The sequence below is a fragment of the Ursus maritimus genome, unplaced genomic scaffold (assembly GCF_017311325.1).
Source record: "Ursus maritimus isolate PB19 unplaced genomic scaffold, ASM1731132v1 scaffold_28, whole genome shotgun sequence".
NCBI lineage: Eukaryota > Metazoa > Chordata > Mammalia > Carnivora > Ursidae > Ursus > Ursus maritimus.
The window spans coordinates 5,968,259-5,986,741 of NW_024425341.1; the positions used below are offsets into that span (position 1 = coordinate 5,968,259).

General features: G+C 55.0%; 1 protein-coding gene across 7 annotated transcripts in view; it reads left to right on the forward strand.

The window, feature by feature from the left end:
• Positions 1 to 18,483, forward strand: part of FGFR1 (fibroblast growth factor receptor 1) — a 47,574-nt gene that overhangs the window by 26,596 nt on the left and 2,495 nt on the right. The window contains exons 3-16 of one of the 7 annotated variants that reach the window (XM_040643242.1): positions 4,504 to 4,770; positions 6,155 to 6,244; positions 6,512 to 6,684; positions 8,641 to 8,764; positions 9,736 to 9,926; positions 11,874 to 12,018; positions 13,923 to 14,125; positions 15,110 to 15,255; positions 15,452 to 15,573; positions 16,044 to 16,154; positions 16,680 to 16,870; positions 17,645 to 17,767; positions 18,008 to 18,078; positions 18,331 to 18,468. In XM_040643242.1, the coding sequence (XP_040499176.1) occupies positions 4,504 to 4,770; positions 6,155 to 6,244; positions 6,512 to 6,684; positions 8,641 to 8,764; positions 9,736 to 9,926; positions 11,874 to 12,018; positions 13,923 to 14,125; positions 15,110 to 15,255; positions 15,452 to 15,573; positions 16,044 to 16,154; positions 16,680 to 16,870; positions 17,645 to 17,767; positions 18,008 to 18,078; positions 18,331 to 18,468 (2,095 nt within the window). The remainder of the gene's footprint in view (positions 1 to 4,503; positions 4,771 to 6,154; positions 6,245 to 6,511; positions 6,685 to 8,640; positions 8,765 to 9,735; positions 9,927 to 11,873; positions 12,019 to 13,922; positions 14,126 to 15,109; positions 15,256 to 15,451; positions 15,574 to 16,043; positions 16,155 to 16,679; positions 16,871 to 17,644; positions 17,768 to 18,007; positions 18,079 to 18,330; positions 18,469 to 18,483) is intronic. The other 6 variants (XM_040643243.1, XM_040643244.1, XM_040643245.1 and 3 more) reach the window with 6 other exon arrangements.

The following is an 18,483-nucleotide window of genomic DNA, read 5'->3' on the forward strand; positions in this document are numbered from 1 at the left end:
TCCCTTTCACTCTTACTAAAGGGGATCCCGGATCCAGCCTACACAGCCTTCCACGGTGCCCCTGCCACCTGCCCTGTCCTGGGGACCTGCCTTGGGACCAGAGGCCTCCTGAGTCTCAGATTCTTGCAGCCAAGCAGGAGCCTTTGTTCACTTCTGTTTTCTGGAGAGTTGGCCAGGGTGTTGGCAGCCTTAATCCTCTAGGGATATTCAAGTCCAGCCCCAAGCCTAACCCTAACCCTAACCTTCCTGCTCCCAGTGATGAGAACAGTGACCCTGTGCTGTGAGCATCAGAACACAATGCACCTTTTTGCACAATGCACTTTGAACACATTGCACCTCGAGCCTGTAAGAGCGAGTGTTGTAATCTGACTCACGGCCGAACACTTCCAGCCTCAGGCGAGGTCATCACAGGATCCAGATACCAAATGTCCTCCGGCCTCTGTTTCCCACCTCATCTCTCAGGAAACAAGATGCAAAAAGCAACTGCTCTGGTTTGCTGCTTTCCCTACAGCACCCCCATTCCGATTAATCAGGTTCTGCAATGTTGGAAAGAACCATGGCTTCAAGTGGCCGAGCGATAAACTGGATGTCTTTTCTTCATCTTCCATGGCCAGCCCAGTAAAGGTGTCCACTTCTTTCTTGCTACCTGACACCTAACAAGTATAAGCCTGGCCCATTGGTCTTGACTAGAGAAAGGCCAGTTCAGAGGAACTGGAGCCACAGATACTCGGCCTTTCCCAGTGGGGACATAAGTGGGGGACGCTAGAAAGACCAAAAGGAGAATGGAGGGTAAGGAATGAATTGTTATAGGCTGCTGGTGAGCATTGTCACCATACGTAGGATTCCCCCAGATCAGGACTGCTCTTCAGGGGAGCAGTGCAGACAGGCAGGGCCCAGGAAACCAGCAAATGCTCGGTTACCTTTCCATCACCTTCTAGAAGAAAGTGGCATTATCCCTGCTTTGTAAATAAAGATGTTGACACACACAAGAGCACTATTAGCCCTAAAAAAAATCCACTGTAACCCCAGAGCCGTGGGCTCATTTTTGGTTCCTCTAAAAATTAGCCTTTCCAGATGCTAAATTCAGCTCAAGACCTATTGGGTGTTTTCCTTTTCTGACATCGTTAGGCACTGCGGAAAAATCATAACAGGCAGTTCTGCTCTGAGTTGCTTGCTGTTTCTTAGGAGAGGAAGACGTGGGCACTTGGGACTGTTTAGGAAACAACAGACCCAAGTGTCCATCAGCCGATAAACAGGTTCACAAAATGTGGTATATCCGTACAATGGAATATTATTTGGCCATCAAAAGGAATGGAGTAGTGAGACCTGGCGCGGGGTGGAAGAACCTTGAAAGCGTCAGGTTAAATGAAAGAAGGCGTTCGCAAAAGATCCATCTAGTGTATGATTCCATTGACGGGAAACATCCGGGGCAGGCAAATCTTAAGAGACAAAGGAACAGTGGCTGCCTAGACCTAGGGAGGGGTAGGGAATGGCATGCGACTGCCTGTGGGTATGGGGTTTCTTTTGGGGGTGATACAAAAAGAATGTTCTACAGTTAGATTATGGGGATGGTTGCGTACCTCTGTGAATATACTAAATAAAAAACCATTGAACTTATATGCTCTAAATGGGTGAATTTTGTGGTATGTGAATATATCTCAATAAAGATGTTTTTCAAAGAAACAATACAAGATGGTATGTAATCGAGTGTGAATTTGTGTGGTTTGTACAGTAACTTTTACGGACAGTTAGGGTAGCAACACTGGGACCAACAGCGGGCTTCCTGGCCGGCTTCAATGGTGCACTTTGAACCTTGTCGGGCGGGGTGGAGGTGGGGAAGGACATCACAACGCTGACAGTCTTGAGCAGAAGTCAGTTTGGCTGTAAGGGAAGAATACTGTTGGTCTGGAGAACAGCCAGCCTTAAAGTGGAAGGTCAAGAGAAGAAGGCTATGTGGGGAGGTGGGAACAGATTTCAAAGAGCCTTGAATGCCAAGCAGGGGTTTTGATTTTATCTTACACATGGTGCAGGATCTTGATCAAGAGAATAAAGAGACAGAGCGTACCAAGGCTTGGAGCATCCGAGTGAGTTTGAAACACCAGCAGCAGGGAAAAGAAAGCTGATCCTCGAGGCTTTTTATACATCCCCGTAGACGAGTTGTGTTTGCACATCCTGGTCCAGATGAGCGGGAAATTAGGGATCCAAGCTAGAATCAGCCAGAGCTCGTCTCAGCGGGGCCAGTGTCCCTTTGCTACTTTCTCTTGGGGAAATGCCCGTGTTCTTCTCGCCACCTCTTTGTCCTCGGGACCTGTCAAAATAGGGTATGATGCCGGAGGCTAAGAATTTGAGTTTACCGACTTTACTGTTTGACCAATGGCTTGAACACATCAGGAGCTGCAAAATATTTAATCAGTGAGGTCACTGGAGGGAGCGGAGATTTGATCAATAGGAGTGTCTGCTGTTTTCCTTAAGGGTCAAGTCTGAACTGCTTTTCTTCTCCCTTCTTTTGGCAAAACCACAAACCATTAAAAATGGAAAGAATAACTTTTTTTAAGACCCACAAAAGCTTATTTTTAATCAGCTCTGTGGTCTGCTCACCTTTGTGGTGTTCTTCTTGACCTGATTCACAAAAATATAAATGAGTGTTAGCCTAGTGGCTTCCAAACCCTTTTGAAGCAGCACCCCCACTTTGGATGACTCATAGTTAGCCAGTATTTAAGACGGCCCTTGGGTTGAAGAGGGTCAGGGCCTACTGCCTTGGCCCCTCTGAGGAAAGGAGCTATTAGTCCCTGGTGCTAGCTGACGCCCAAGGCTCCCATTTTCTTTGTCTGTAAGGGTTCTGGCAGAAACCTGGATACACTTCAGAGTTTGTTACAGTGAGGGGGGGGAAGGGGAAAAGTTTAGAAAGGAAGATACCGAAGACACAGTGTGTATGTCCTTTTGCATTATTCACAAGCGTTTATTGGGTAACTCGTGTGTGCCAGGCACCGTACTCGGCGCTGGGGATTTAAAGGTAAATATGACCTGTCCCCACCCTCGGAACTCCATTGAGAAAGGGGACTTTCCTTCAGTGTGACAGCTGCAGTGGGAGGGCACCTGACCCAGACTAGGAGTTGGAAGAGACTTTGAGGCAGAATCCCCAGCCAGGCAGAGATCGGGAGGGTAGCTGAGAGCCAGCAGGGCCCTGAAGGGCACTGGGGCACGGGGACAGGAGAGAGCGTTTTAGAGGCTCCTGCTTTGGGGATCTGCAAGGTGTCCTGGCTGAGCCTCTGATGGTCAACGGCGGGGGGGAGGGGGGGAGTTGAGAAAGAAAGAAGGCTCCCAGGGACATGGAGCATAAGTCAGGTGGTGGATATGAGCCAAAACAAGTGCAGTTTTTGGTGGGGGGTGGACAGTTGGCAGAAGATGTTGGGAGGGAGCACCTGTGAACGTCCTGGATGGAAATAGAAGCTGCATTTCCCCCTGGTTAGTAAGGAGGGGGTGCTCAGGAGCAGGTAACGGGCCAGGATGGTGGTCTCCGGGGCATGCCTGGCCTCGGGCCGCCTTTGTCAGTGTGAGTGCCCAGTTGCTGGTCATGAGAGGGATGGATGGGTGACCGGGTCGCATCAGATCTGTGAGCTGTGGATCCGCGGGGATCCAGGGAAGGAGAGGTGAGGGGGAGTGAACGTGTGTGACAGTGTGTTGGGGGCGGGGGAGGTGGGGGCTTGAGGGGGGGAGCCCGGCAGTGGGACGAGGAGAAAGGAGCTTTGTGTGCAAGGGCTGCTGTAGCCAGAGCAAGTGTGGGCTTGGTGGCAGCTGCAGGCCTCCGCTCCTAATAGAGTCAAAAGCTCCGAATCCTCTGGCCCGACACCTGTTAGCCAGAGGTTCCCCTGAGCTGACCTCTCCTCGGCCGACTCTCCCATATATTCGTCTTATACATCTGACTCACTGCGGGGCCAGACCCCTCCCTGCTGAATCACTTGCCCCCAGAGCCCCTGTTGGCAAATTACCTTCTCTCTACTTAGGTGGGGGCTGCTGGAGTTTGGAGGGACAGGGTTTGCTCAGCTGTTACTAGGGAGAGGGGTGAGGCTGGCCTAAGCCAAAGGAAATGGGGTGTTCTCCTGGGAAGTGGCCATTTCTTGGCAAGGAACCGAGTGTGCGGGGAGGGGCAGTCTGGACACAAAGAAACCCTGGGGGGGGGTGCTGGCCTTCCCCCCCCCCACCCCAGAGGGAGGGAAATGAAACGTCAAATGCTTAATGCTGCTATGGCTGCTTCCTGGCTTTGCCTCTTTCTTCTTTTGCCCTTTGGGGGGCGTGGGGTAGAGAAGAGGTAGGGTACCAGGTAGCCAGCTGTCTCCCACTGACCCCTACTGCAGTTCCCGCCTCCTGGCTCTGTAGCCCCTGGGATGCTGCGGCTCAGTGCGGCTAGCTAGCGTAACGCCCTTTGTCTCTCTCCCTCTTCCCTCTCCCCTCTTCCTGCCCCATCTCTTGGTTCCTCTTCCCGGCCCCCGTGGGTGGCTGCAGCCCAGCCCTGGGGAGCCCCTGTGGAAGTGGAGTCCTTCCTGGTCCACCCTGGTGACCTGCTGCAGCTTCGCTGTCGGCTGCGGGACGATGTCCAGAGCATCAACTGGCTGCGGGACGGGGTGCAGCTGGTGGAAAGCAACCGTACCCGCATCACGGGGGAGGAGGTGGAGGTGCGGGATTCCGTGCCTGCCGACTCCGGCCTCTACGCTTGTGTGACCAGCAGCCCCTCGGGCAGCGACACCACCTACTTCTCCGTCAATGTCTCAGGTTGGTAGCAAAGCCTGCCCTCACCCTCTCCCTGGATCCCCTCCTTCCACCCTCTCTGCTGGTTTCAGGGGGAGGCGAACCTCCACCCCTTCCATGATCTGCCCCCCCTTTGCTTCAGAAACTGCTGCCCACTAACATTGCTCCCCGCCCGCCGCGTGGCTTAGCTCTCAGAGGGGTGACCAGGTGGTGCAGGCCTCAGGTCAGAGAGCTGGGCTTCCGGGATCAGCCTCAGAAGCGACCGCTGATACACTTGGATCAGTAAGACACTGGTTTTGTCCACCATGGCTTGCCCAGCTCTCCAGGTGCTACCTGGGCTCGGCCAGCGTCCATTCTGTCATTCCCTTGCCTTTTGGGCTTGGTATTTGGCTCTGGGGTTAGAGCCCCGGGACATGTGGTGAAGTGGGTCCCTACCGTGATGGGAGGGGAGCAGGGGCACCGCCATATTCCCAGGCTTCATGGGAAACATCTGTCCTCCAGCTTCGGGAGCTGTATTAAGGGCAGCCAGGGAACCCCAGAGCTCTGTGACTTTGGGAATCTGCCACTTCTAGAACACGACTTTTACACAACTCTGCGGTTAAACAAAGAGCTGAAATTCTCTTTACACCCTGTGTGCAAAGCCCAGGCCGAGGGCTGGGCATCTCCCCTCCTCCAGGCATCATTTAGAACCTGCCCCCAGTTGAAGGACTTGCCACCCTTATTTCCCTCCAGACCCCCAAAAGCAGAGGAGGGACTGGGAAAAGATCTGGCATGAACGCTGTTTGGTGACCACGTGTGTGTCAAGCCTTTTAAAAGGGGTGGATACTTGCGGGGACGTGTTGGCAGCTGCGGACTGTGGTGGGCTCCCTATCTGCTCCGATTATGAAGGGCAGCCCCCAAACCTTAGCACATGCATGGTAGAAAAATCCCAACTAGAAATTGTTCAGCCCGTGGCTTTAGAAATAGCTTCTGTGTGCTATATCCGTCTGGGTTTCTGAAGAAGGATACACACAGGGTCCCTGGCTGCTAGTCCTGAGACCCAGCACATCTGGGTGGTGTTGAGTTGAGAGGACCTCTGAATGCAAAGTGGAATTAAATTCAAGAGGACCCGCTGCCCCTGATGGAACTGGCCGGTCTCAAGACTTCTGGACAGAAAGGGGCACTGCGTTGGGATGGGGAAGGCGGGGGACAGGCATAGAACATGCAGATCTTAAATAAACCGTTTCTGTCCCACGGAGAGACCGTCATTAAGGGCAGAATGGGACTGGGGTCCGGTATGGGGGTGGGCATCTGCATTCATCTGTAACTGGACTGGCCTTATGTTCATGGCCGGCTGTTGATAATGGATGAAATCTAGTGAGCCCTTTTCCCTGGAAGGGACCTCAGTGCCCCCTTCTGCTTCCCGTAGATGCTCTCCCCTCCTCGGAGGACGACGATGATGATGATGACTCCTCTTCAGAGGAGAAAGAGACAGATAACACCAAACCAAACCGTATGCGTGAGACACTGTTTCCTACCTTACTGCCCTTCGGGCCGGGCGTTGGGTTTGAGTGGGAAGAGGGGGGCTTAGATGATTGTTTGAAGAAGGGAAGGAGAGGGTACGTGGGGTCGCGATGCCTAGCCATGGGGCCCATGGGTGCCATGATTAAAGCAGGCATTGTTCCAGGTGTTGGGCAGGTAGGCGGGCACCTCCAGGGCCTGGCCTGGGCCCCGCTCCTGAGCCTGACTGGCCCCCTGCCTGTCTCTCTTGGCTTTCCCTGGGCAGCCGTGGCTCCGTACTGGACATCCCCAGAAAAGATGGAAAAGAAATTGCACGCAGTGCCGGCTGCCAAGACTGTGAAGTTCAAATGCCCTTCCAGTGGGACTCCCAACCCCACGCTGCGCTGGTTGAAAAATGGCAAAGAATTCAAACCTGACCACAGGATTGGAGGGTACAAGGTACGTGTGTGCCTATGACAGTTGGTATGAGAGGAACGGGAGAAGCTGCTTGGAAAATCCTTATGTGTCATTGTTTAAAGTAATGCTTTCTAACTACAAAAGCAGTGCACTTTAGAAAAACTCCAAATACAAGAAATTGCAAATGAAGCTTTGAAATCTTTTCAGTCTTGGGGTGCCTGGGTGGCTCAGTCAGTTAAGCATTCAGCTCCGCTCAGGTCATGATCTCAGGGTCGTGAGATCGAGCCCCTCGTTCATACTGGGCATGGAGCCTGCTTGAGATTCTCTCTCTCCCTCTGTCCCCCCCCCCCCCCAAATGCTCGCTCTTGCTCTCTCAAAAAAAAATCTTTTCAGGTCTTTTTTCTATGTACGTGGTTTTTATATAATCACGTTGTATATAGAATTTCTTGTTACTTGTTAACATTATAACATGAGTCTTTTGCCATGTGTTTGAGAGATAATTTTTCATGGCTGCATAGTATTTCATTATTAAAAGGGCTCATAATGTAATGACCTGTTTCGTGATATTTGTCATTTTCTGTGTTTTCACTATTACAAATTACATTGTGGTGAATACCTTTGTGCATAAATCTTTGTCGGTGTTTTTAAATGTTCTTCCCCAGGACAGATTGCTAGGAGTGAAGTTACTAGACCAAAGTAAAAGCATTTTTTTAAGCCATTGATGCATATTTCCCATTACCTTTTTCTCCCCCGGTAATTAAGTAATTTTACTCATTCATTTATTTTTTATTACATGAACATTCCTTGAACACATGTCTTTCCAGAAAGTGCACTGGGCAGTAGAGTTCCAAGTCCATCAGGAAGATGTGATATTTTATTTATTGTGATATTTGCTTTAATGGAGGATGATGTAATGAGCTGGGGTGTGATTTTATTTTTTAATTTTATTTTATTGCGGCAACAATTGCTTTCCCAAAAGAAGAAATTCATCTTCCCATAGCAGAGTATGAGAATGACAAGTTCACCATACCTGAGCCAACAACTTTGATGACAAAAGTACCTCCCTCTTCTCTTGTGCATTGTTCTCCTGGTAACAGACTTCAGGTTTTCCTGTGTTACTCAGCGATTGCCGTTTCCTGCTGTGTGAATTGTCTGTTCGTGTCCTTTGCCCAACTGCGTTTCTAGCAAGAACTTCTTCATGCTGATCCCTCCTTTAGATTCCCCAGTCATCCTATCCCATCTCACCTCGCTGCTCTTTTCCCATTAATCTTGTATAAGGAAGGGTTGGGCCGCGTGGCTGGCTCAGATGGTAAGCGTGCGACTCAATCACAGTGTTGTGAGTTTGAGCCCCACGCTGGGTATAGAGATGGCTTAAGAAATAATAAAATCTTTAAAAAGACAAGAAAAGCAGAGATCAGGAAAAGTAAGGAAACATTTTAAATTAATTTATCCAGCACTTGCGGTATGCAGGGCGCTGCCATGAGTGGTACAAGGCCCTGTTCCTGCCCACACAGAATTTCCAGTCTGACAGGAGGGCAGGCACCCTTGAACACTGTCATAAAAAGCAGGCTGTGATCACTGCTCCGGCAGGGGCACAGAGGGACAGTGAGAACCATTCTGACCCAAGGTTGGGCTGGAGGAGATGGTTTTTGGAAGAAGAGGTCAGGGGCAGACCGGGCTGAACTCTTCCAGCCCAGGACGTGAACAGACGTGCAGAGTGGGAAGTTCCAGGTGTATTGGGGAGAATGCAACAGGTACGTAGGCCAGATCGCAGGTAACCCTGGCTGTTGCAGGCAGACGTCCAGAGCTCCTCATACCCGTGTGCCTGATGTGTTCTTCCAGCGACCGGGGATGGGGGTGGGGGTGTCTCTGCCCTGTCCTGTGCTCCGGGCTGGCGCTGGAGGGTAAGTGCCACTGGGCACCCCTGCCTCCACGTGGCATCTTGCCTGTGTTTTCCTCCAGACCCGCAATGGAGAGCTCTGGCATGTTTCCCCTCAGGTCCGTTACGCCACCTGGAGCATCATCATGGACTCCGTGGTGCCTTCGGATAAGGGCAACTACACCTGCATCGTGGAGAACGAATATGGCAGCATTAACCACACCTACCAGCTCGACGTCGTGGGTAAGAAGGCCGCAGCGACAGGGTTAAGGGAGCTTTGAGGAAAGCGAGCAGGGCTTTGAGAAAACGGCCATAGGTCCAGGCTGGCGTGGGCATTTATGAGCTCTGTCGCCTGAAGCCGGCTTCGTGCCTGGTGTGTACGTTTAGTTGAGAGGATTGGACGTTACTGTGACTCCTGAAAGGTGAAAGGTGCATGGCTAGTCTCCTGCAGGGGGTGACCGGAGAGGGTGTCGCATAGAGCGTCCTGTGGCTGCTGCTTCGTGGGCAGTCTGCTGGGTGCTTTACACCCCGGCAGTTCTCACGGGCCCTGCGAGGTCAGCGCTGTGCTTCCCACTCTGCAGAAGAGCAGACTGAGGCTCGCGAATGCAGGACTCCGGACCCGTGCCAACTGCAGGGCGTCACAGGAAACGCTAGAAAGCACAGCACGCCTCTAGGTGCTGCTACGGCGGCCCCTTCCTCTTGGAAGCCCTGACCTCATTCTCTAGAGATCTTAAGGTAGAGTTGCCCAGCCAGTATTCTGTCTTGGCTTTGAGGATGTGGTGTAAAAAGAAGCTTCTGGTCTAGCCAGATAGGACCAGAGATTTGGCATTGCTGCTGAGCTCCTGGTGCTCCTGGTACTGCTCCTCTTGGGCCGCGCTTTGAATAGCAAGTTTAAACGAGTCTTTGTAATTTTAGTTAGGGAGGTCTGGGAGTGTGACTGAAGTTACGGGGGGTCTCCATTCAAGGCAAGAGAGACTTCCGGTGCCTGTGAAAACGGATGCATTGCCTTGTGGAGGACGCTTGGGACCTTCTTCCCCCTCCCACCTTAGGGTCAGGGGCTGAGGCTCGGCAGAGCCTGGAAATGCTCTGCCCAATGGAAAAGCCAAGGGGGAGCACACTTCTTCTTGGTGGTCTTTGGGACGCCCTCTGTCAGCATCCCAGCCAGGAGCGGGCCGTGGCGGGGCCTGACGAGCCCCTCCTCTCTTCCTCCACAGAGCGGTCCCCTCACCGGCCCATCCTGCAGGCAGGGCTGCCTGCCAACAAGACCGTGGCCCTGGGCAGCAATGTGGAGTTCATGTGTAAGGTGTACAGTGACCCACAGCCCCATATCCAGTGGCTGAAGCACATCGAGGTGAATGGGAGTAAGATTGGTCCAGACAACCTGCCTTATGTCCAGATCTTGAAGGTAATCTTGGCCCCAGTGTCCGTGGGCTGGGTGCTGGGAAGGAGACCTGTATCACCCTGGGCCCAAGTTGCAATGGTTGGGCTTAGTGCCGGCGACCGGGATGCATCCCTTAGCCTTCAGACACATGCTCCGTTTTAAAGAGGGGCCTAGGCACGTTCCCCAGAATAGTGACAGGTCACAGTGGCAGTGCAGTGGGAACTGAGGACCGGGGGTACAGGGGGTGGGGTGGCCACTGTGGTCTCTAAAGAGCCTTGAGAGTAACTTTGCTCAGGCTTCTGGGTCAGCTACTCGGGGAAGGCATTTGGACTCCTGATTTTCCATCGCCCGGGACCAAAGCCTTTCCAGCAAGTGTTTCCCAGATTCCGCCCTATTTCCCAAGTCACATCCTTTCTGGCGAGTGAGTGAATGATACGGGCACGACGCTTAGGTGGAGTTGGAAAAGCATATGTCACAGGTGAATTCTAAACAGCGTCAGGAGTAATGGCCTTCTCTTCCTTTTTCCTCTCACTCCCAGACTTTCGTTGTCCCCGAATGCCCCACTAATCCAGGGAAGGTAATTGCCTAATTCCCCCAGTGGACCTCGCAACAAGAAGTAACCAGAGGCTGGGAACGTGGTTTTCCTCCTGGTCCCAGAGTTAGACCTTCTCCTCTCCCCTGGCTTGGCCGTCCCAGAGTTTTACTGGCCATCCCTTCTCTTCACTACGGGTGCTGAAACCGCTGTGTCAGAAAATGAGGCCGTGGCCTTGGCCCTGGGCCGCCGGTTGCCTTCACAATCCCTGCCCTAGACCCGGAGGAATGGGTCTGACGTAGGCAGAACGTGTGGCTGGGGGCGGCGATTTTCTTTTGAAGTTTATTTTTCAGTCAGATGCTTTGGGCCTTCAAAGTCAACTTGTTTTGTCCTCCTCAAAAGGGGAAGGTGATCCGTCTCACATCTCCCTTGCCTCGGCTCCCTGGGCCTGCCTCAATGTTCCGTGGGAGCAGAGTATGGCCACGTCTCCGTGTGCGCCCCGCTGACTGGCTTGTCGTTGGTTTGTTCTAGCATTCGGGGATTAATAGCTCGGATGCGGAGCTGCTGACCCTTTTCAATGTGACAGAGGCCCAGAGCGGGGAGTATGTGTGTAAGGTTTCCAATTATATTGGTGAAGCTAACCAGTCTGCGTGGCTCACTGTCACCAGACCTGTGGCAAAAGGTAATGGGGAGCTGGAGGGGGCCCTGTGCTGGGAGTTTGACTCAGGCCCCACGCTGCTGGGGCAGATGGGGAAGCCAGCACCCAACTCTCCCTGTTACCCTGCTGTATTTCTAGAGCCCAGAGCCATGGAAAAATACCCGGCCTGGGAGGCTGCTTTGGTTCGGTACTGTGTTGGTGTCCGCTCCCTCTGTGCCTCGTGTGTGCTCCTGGGCTGTGTGCGCTCTTCTGGCAACTGTCCGGCCGCGTGCTGAACGGCAGTGCAGACTGAGGTTTGAGTGGTGAAGAGAAGGGGCCAGGCATTCCCTTGCAAACCAGCAGGCCGTGTGCACGCATGTGCGCGTGCACGTGCATGCGTGTGTGCGTGTGACCGCAGCACCCTTCCATCCCTCCCGTGTGTGCCCTCTGACTTTCTTTACCTGAAACCAAACAGCCCCCCGCCGCCGGGCCCCATTTCTCCATGCTGCCCGCCGCCCGCCCGCATGCTTGGACGGGCCAGGGGCTGCCAGCGTCTGGTGAAGGGTCGTAACCAGCCAGCGGCGTCTCCGGTCTGCAGAGCCCCTCCCTCAGGGTCTCACTGTCTTCCTCTAACAGGTCTCGCTGCCTGGTGGTTTTTGTTTGTTCCTTGTTGCAAAGGAGACGCTGGGGAGCATTTCTTCCTCCGGTTTTTCCCCCCTTCTCTTCCTCCCTCCCTTTCTCTGTGTCTCTTAGAGGTCTCATGTCCTGTGCTTGTCCATTTTGCTTCCGTTGTCTCTTCTAGACTGCCGGAGTTAATACCACCGACAAAGAGATGGAAGTGCTTCACTTAAGGAATGTCTCCTTTGAGGACGCGGGGGAGTATACGTGCTTGGCGGGTAACTCTATCGGACTCTCCCATCACTCTGCATGGTTGACCGTTTTGGAAGGTATACACTGTACTTCTCCTCTCGATGTCCTGCCCTCGCCACGGGCACGGGGGGAGCATGCATTGCGGGGCTGGGGGAGACCCAGAGCCAGGAGAGGCAGAGGAATGGGCTTTGGGGGCCAGCAGGTGGCCCTGGCAGTTTGTCTAAGCTTGCGGGTCGAATCCTCTCGGCCCTCACGGGAGCTGTCCTCGTTTTGCAGGAACACAGAGGCCTCCCAGCTACATACCTGCAGCTGGCTCTCCCCCTTGGCCAATGCAATGCATGCATGGAATCTGGAGTTAACCTGCAGTCGGGCTATCCTGCAGGGCAGACTCCTTCCCTCCTTGGGTCCAGCAGCCTTCCCCGACTTGTCCGATCCTTTTTTTGATGCCTCCAGAGGTCTCAAGAGAGGCCCAGGCCTCCTCTGACCGGATGTAGGCATTCTGTAAAGAGGGGCTTGTTGCTCGTAAGGAACAGCGCCAGCGCACCCTGCTGTCCTCTGATCTCGGAGGAGAAGTTCCACCAGATGCGTGAGCTGGAGCTTTTAGTAAGGCCTGACTCAGGAGGCCCCAGGGGGCTCCGTGATGCCCGTTTCTCTTCTTTGGCTCCCAAGGGGGGAGGCCTGTGTGTCGGGCTGGGAAGGAAGGAGCCTGCAGCCTGCTCGGGTGGTGGGCTGGTCATCGCTGCCTCTTGAGCGTCCTGCACGCGGGCCTGGGCACCGTGCTATTCTTGTTGCTGCTGACACTGCCCTCTTCTTTGTCCCTCTCTCTTCCTCTGCCCTGCCTGGCCAGCAGGGTCTGACAGCAGCCCTGCTTGAGGCAGAGAAGCGTTCTGTTTTTACCCCGTCACTGTCTTTGTCCCGTGTGTGCTCCCATTTGCTTGTCTTCGTTTGTCCATACTGGGGAGAGAGAAAAACAGAAACACTTCTTCCTGTTATCGGCTCTGCTGCCTCCTTGTCAGGCTCCGGGGGTTCCTTTGGGCTCTCTTGGGGTCTCATGTAGACTCTCTGGGGAGGTCACCGGCGTGGCTGGCTGGTGTCTGCAAGAAAGCCATCCCGGGAAGAGGGGCGTTCACGCTGGTGGGGAAGGAGTGTCCGGGAAGCCTCCCTGCCTCTCGTGCGCAAGGGGTGGGTGGGTTCAGCTGGATGGGCTTCCGTGGGAGCGGGCTGAATTCTAAATGGAAGGTGAGAGAAGAGAAGAAAACAGTGTGCCCTCCCCAATTTTCTAGTTTGATTTTAGGAGTTTGGGTCTGAGTAGAATTCTTAAGTGCAGCAGAGTTGACATTCTCGTCTCAAGAGTGCAGACGTGGTGGGAGATGAAGTTAGTTTTGGCTGTGGTTTAGCTGGGTACAAATACTTACGTGACTGGCCTGACACAGGCGGCGTAGGCTTCCGGAAGGCAAGGACCCAGGACACAGACTGGGTCCCTAGCTCTCCTCCGTCCTTGACCTCGTGGTGCATCACTGTATGCCAGGCGCAGTGACCCTGGAGGTGGTGCTCGTGGGCTGTCAGAGACAACAGACTTCTCAGTGGTTCGTCTGTCCCATGGATAGGTGGACACGCGGTACTGAGGCTCCGCGGAGAAGGGCCAGGTTTCTGTGAGGAGACCGAGAAAGCCCTTGAGGGTCCCTGGTACCCCTCGAGCCCAGCAGTCCTGCTGAGCAAGGCGGGCTCCTGAGTGAATGAGGACAGGCCTCACGTGGCAAGATAGTTCTAGCCCGTCCCCCTTGGGGGGCTCGAGTCAGGATCAGGAGGACTCAGACATCATAGACTATCTGATCTGCTCAGTGCCAGACCTCAGTCCCAGCTGGGACCTAGCTTGCTTCTTCTCCGCCCTGAAAAGTCTCAGAGGAAAGGAGCTGGGGGCTGTTCTTCTTACGAAGCTGGGCCCCCAGACCCTGCTGACACCCTGTTCACACTGACTCAGCCCTGGAAGAGAGGCCAGCAGTGATGACCTCGCCCCTGTACCTGGAGATCGTCATCTACTGCACGGGGGCCTTCCTTATCTCCTGCATGGTGGGGTCTGTCGTCGTCTACAAGATGAAGAGCGGCACCAAGAAGAGCGACTTCCACAGCCAGATGGCCGTGCACAAGCTGGCCAAGAGCATCCCTCTGCGCAGACAGGTAACAGAAAGTAGATAGGGGATTCGCACGCTCCGCGCCACCTTCTCTCCCCGTGCCCCCCGGGGGCTCCTCCGGGACCTTCGAATGCCCTGCCCTCTCCTCTGTCCCCAGCCGACTCTCTTCCAAGCTGGGCCAGGGGCAGTGCTCCACAGTGGGGTTCCAAGCTGTTCTAGCCCATGAATTCGGTGCCTACCATACCCCAGCTGCAAGCCCCCTGCTCACCCGGCACATGGATCGGGAGATGGCACTAGCCAGGCTGAATGTGCAACTCCTATTGCACTTTTGAACGGTCCCTGAGGGCCAGTTAGAGGTACAGAGCAGAGCAGAGGACCTGAGTTGGGTGCCAGGATGCCACCCTCCTCTTGTCCAAGGCAACGGAACAGAGGGGGAAGGCGTGTGAAAGGAGGGAACGTTCATTCGGAGCTCTGCTAATTCTGGAGGGTGCTTTGGGAGTTAGGAAGCCATAATCTGGGGCGCCTGGGTGGCTCTGTCAGTTAAGCGTCTGCCTTCGGCTCAGGTCATAATCCAAGTCCTGGGATCGAGCCCCACATCAGTCTCCCTGCTCAACGGGGAGTCTGCTGCTCCCTCTGCCCCTCTCCCCTGCTCATGCTCGCTCTCACTCGCTCTCTCCAAAATAAAATCTTTAAAAAAAAAAAAGGAATGCATAATCTGAGGCAGGGTTTTCACAAAGAACGGGGACAATGATAGGTTATAAGATGTCTGGGAGATAGATTTGGTCTGCTCATGTTAAAGGTTAGTGAAAAGGCTAGCTGGTGGCAGAAGTCAGTCTGTTTTCGAACTTAGGTCTTCAGACCTCTGGTGGTCTCTCTGTCACTCTGTGTTGGAGAGAGAACATCAGATCACAGATGCATAGCTCTGCTGTTGGTGGAAAGCCCTGACTAGGAGTTGCAGGAATCTGCTAAGCTCAGTCCCCCAACCCCCTCCCCCACCCCATCCTCGCTAGAAGGGTGACCCCACGCTTCCCTGTAGGTGTCGGCTGATTCTAGTGCGTCCATGAACTCTGGGGTTCTGCTGGTTCGGCCCTCACGTCTCTCCTCTAGTGGAACCCCCATGCTGGCCGGGGTCTCTGAATACGAACTTCCCGAAGACCCTCGCTGGGAGCTGCCTCGAGACAGGTAATAAAGTACTTTAACTCCCAGCCTCTGAGGAAGTCCCCCGCTGGGAGTGAAGATGTACCAGACGCACCTGGAAAGAACAATTGACACTTTCTGCTCTCAGTTGGGTGGAATTGGGAGAGGTGGAGATGGGATGTCCCTTCAAGGTTGAAATTTTATCAGCCCCAACTCACCCCGCCCTTTGTTTTCCCAAAAGGCTGGTTTTAGGCAAACCCCTGGGAGAGGGCTGCTTTGGGCAGGTGGTGTTGGCAGAGGCCATTGGGCTGGACAAGGACAAACCCAACCGTGTGACCAAAGTGGCTGTGAAGATGTTGAAGTGTAAGTGATGTTTCTGTCCTTGGCAAAACAAGCCCTTCCTCGTCCAAGCACACTGTGGGCCTCGGGCCACGTAGAACTCTCTCTCCGGCGCCCTGTCGCGGTCCACACCTGCCGCACGGCCTGCGTAGCATCTCCTGGGCAGGGAGGGGCATTCTGTACTCTGAGATGGCCACAGTCGCACTCTGTTCCTTGGCGTCAGTCTTGGCTCTGGTCAGACGTTTATTCTAGATCCCATTGCTAGCTGGTTCTCTTATCCTGTCCTCCCCGCCCCCCAGCACAGATTGCCAGCAGCTCTCATAAGGGGGAAGGGAAAATCGATTTGGGTGTGAAATGGGGAGGAGAGAAGCAAGTCCCCGAAAGCAGGGCCTCCTCGAGCATCCACCCCCGCCCGTCTCCCCTCCCTCGCTGTCCTCCTCTCGGCCTCCCTTCCAAGTAAATGAGTCGCATGGCCTTCTGGTTTGTGTGTAAAGCGGATGCAACAGAGAAAGACCTGTCAGACCTGATCTCAGAAATGGAGATGATGAAGATGATTGGGAAGCACAAGAACATCATCAACCTGCTGGGGGCCTGCACGCAGGACGGTAGGCGCCAGGCGAGGCCAGCTCCCCCGCCCCGGCTGGCGTAGGGCTCAGCCGAGAACCTGGGCCCCCACTCGGGTAACACTGTCCTGTTGGGGAGAAGATAATCATCGGTGACCAGGCATCTCGGCGACGCCTAGGGAAGGGGGTGAAGAGGGGAGGCCGGTTCAGCAGTAGTTGGAGTTACTTCTCGGGGTCTGGGCTGATGCCCATTGGCGTTCATCTGAGAAGACAGGTGTCTAGATTCATACACATAGTGTGTGGGGAGAACCAGGTGAGTCACTGTGGTCTAAACTAGGCCTCCCCCCACCCACCCCCAGCTTTGCTCGGGAACTTCCTGGAGTATGCTGGGAAGAACCATCTCCCTAGCTTTCTTGGGGTGGTCGAATGAATCCCCCAAGCTCCCTAAAGGTGCAGTTAGGCTTGGGGAGCAAACGCATGGTGTGTGGTTGAGGGTGGGGCTTCCTGGGGCCGAACTGAGCTGGGGGCCGGCCCACGCTGATGGCCCGTGCACCCCCGCGCTCCCAGGTCCTTTGTACGTCATCGTGGAGTATGCCTCCAAAGGCAACCTGCGGGAGTACCTGCAGGCCCGGCGGCCTCCTGGGCTGGAGTACTGTTACAACCCCAGCCACAACCCAGAGGAGCAGCTCTCCTCCAAGGACCTGGTCTCCTGCGCCTATCAGGTGGCCCGAGGCATGGAGTATCTCGCCTCCAAGAAGGTATGGCAGCCCACGGTGCCCCCGGGGGAGGTCGGGGTGGGAGCGGAGCCTTCCTCATGCTGCAGACTCTGACTTTGCGTCCTCTGCTGGGGTTGGAGCTCCGAGCTCCGCCCACCCGCGCTGCCTCAGGCTCTTGGGTGGCAGAGTCAGGAGAGCCAGTGCAGGTGGCCTCGTGGCCTTCGGGTCAGGGTGGAGACCCTTCGCTCTTGTGCTGGCTCTTTTTTTTCTTTTACTCTGGGTACCGTTCAGATCTGTGTAGCCCCAGGCAGCTACTTGTAGATCTCCAGATACAGAGAATGATAAGCACTGTGTTGGGGGTTGGTTATGGGGCACGGTGACGTCGTGTGTGATGGTGTGAAGTGCAGTGTTGGTGCTCGGGGAATGGAGGCTTTGGTGGGGCCCCAGCCCAGGGCGGATATGCCACAGCTGGGGGCCAGGGCTTGAGAGCACCCACCTGCCCCGACTGGACAGAAGTGTCCAGGTTCAGCCTTCCTGGGTGCGAATGCAGAGCTACGAGTTGGGAGGGGCAGCAAGGGAGCCCCGTGCAGACAGTTTGCTCCAGTGATTCAGGGGCCTGGAGCTGGAGGTGCTCCAGTGGCTGGCTTCGAAGTGGAAGAGACGGACGTCCCAGCAGCAGCCTGGAAGGGTCCCGGGGTAGTGGTGGGGCGGGAGGAGGCCCGCACGCTGTGTGGCGGCGCCAGCGCTGGAGCTGAGGCCCGGGAGCAGGCTGACAGCCGGCGGCCCCTCACCTGCGTCCCCCTCCTCTCCCCGCAGTGCATACACCGAGACCTGGCCGCCAGGAACGTGCTGGTGACGGAGGACAACGTGATGAAGATCGCGGACTTCGGCCTCGCGCGGGACATTCACCACATCGACTACTATAAAAAGACAACCAACGTAAGTGCTGAGGACAGAACGGGGCGCGGGTCCCTGCCCAGGACGCCACTCCATGAGGCTTTTGTCCCACTTCCGTCTCCGGGCTGGGACCTGGCCCAGGTGGTCCTGCTTGAGCAACGGTGTGGTGGGACGAGCCGAGCACGTGTCCTCTTCCCCACATCCAGTCCCGTGTGTGCCCCCTGCTTGTCCCCACACCGCCCGGGCCTGGGCTACCCCCAACCTCCCTCGTGCTGCTTACAGGGCCGGCTGCCTGTGAAGTGGATGGCCCCCGAGGCCCTGTTCGACCGGATCTACACCCACCAGAGCGACGTGTGAGTTTGAAAGAAGCAATTGCCAGGGACACGTGGGATAGAGAATTCCAGGACGGTAGAGTCCCGCGGGCCCCTCTAGATTGACGGGGGGCTCCTTCCCTCTTGGAGAGAACAGAACCAATCACTGGATGTGTCTGCCTACTGTGCTCACTCAGTAGAGGTCGAAAGGCCAGTATGCGCTCCAGCACTGAGGATTCTAGGCCGGCCTCGCTCTGTGCCCCGAGGACCCAGTGGTGCTGTGCTCCTCCACAGCTGGTCTTTTGGGGTGCTCCTGTGGGAAATCTTCACTCTGGGAGGCTCCCCGTATCCTGGCGTGCCTGTGGAGGAGCTTTTCAAGCTGCTGAAGGAGGGTCATCGGATGGACAAGCCCAGTAACTGCACCAATGAGCTGTAAGCAGGGGAAGA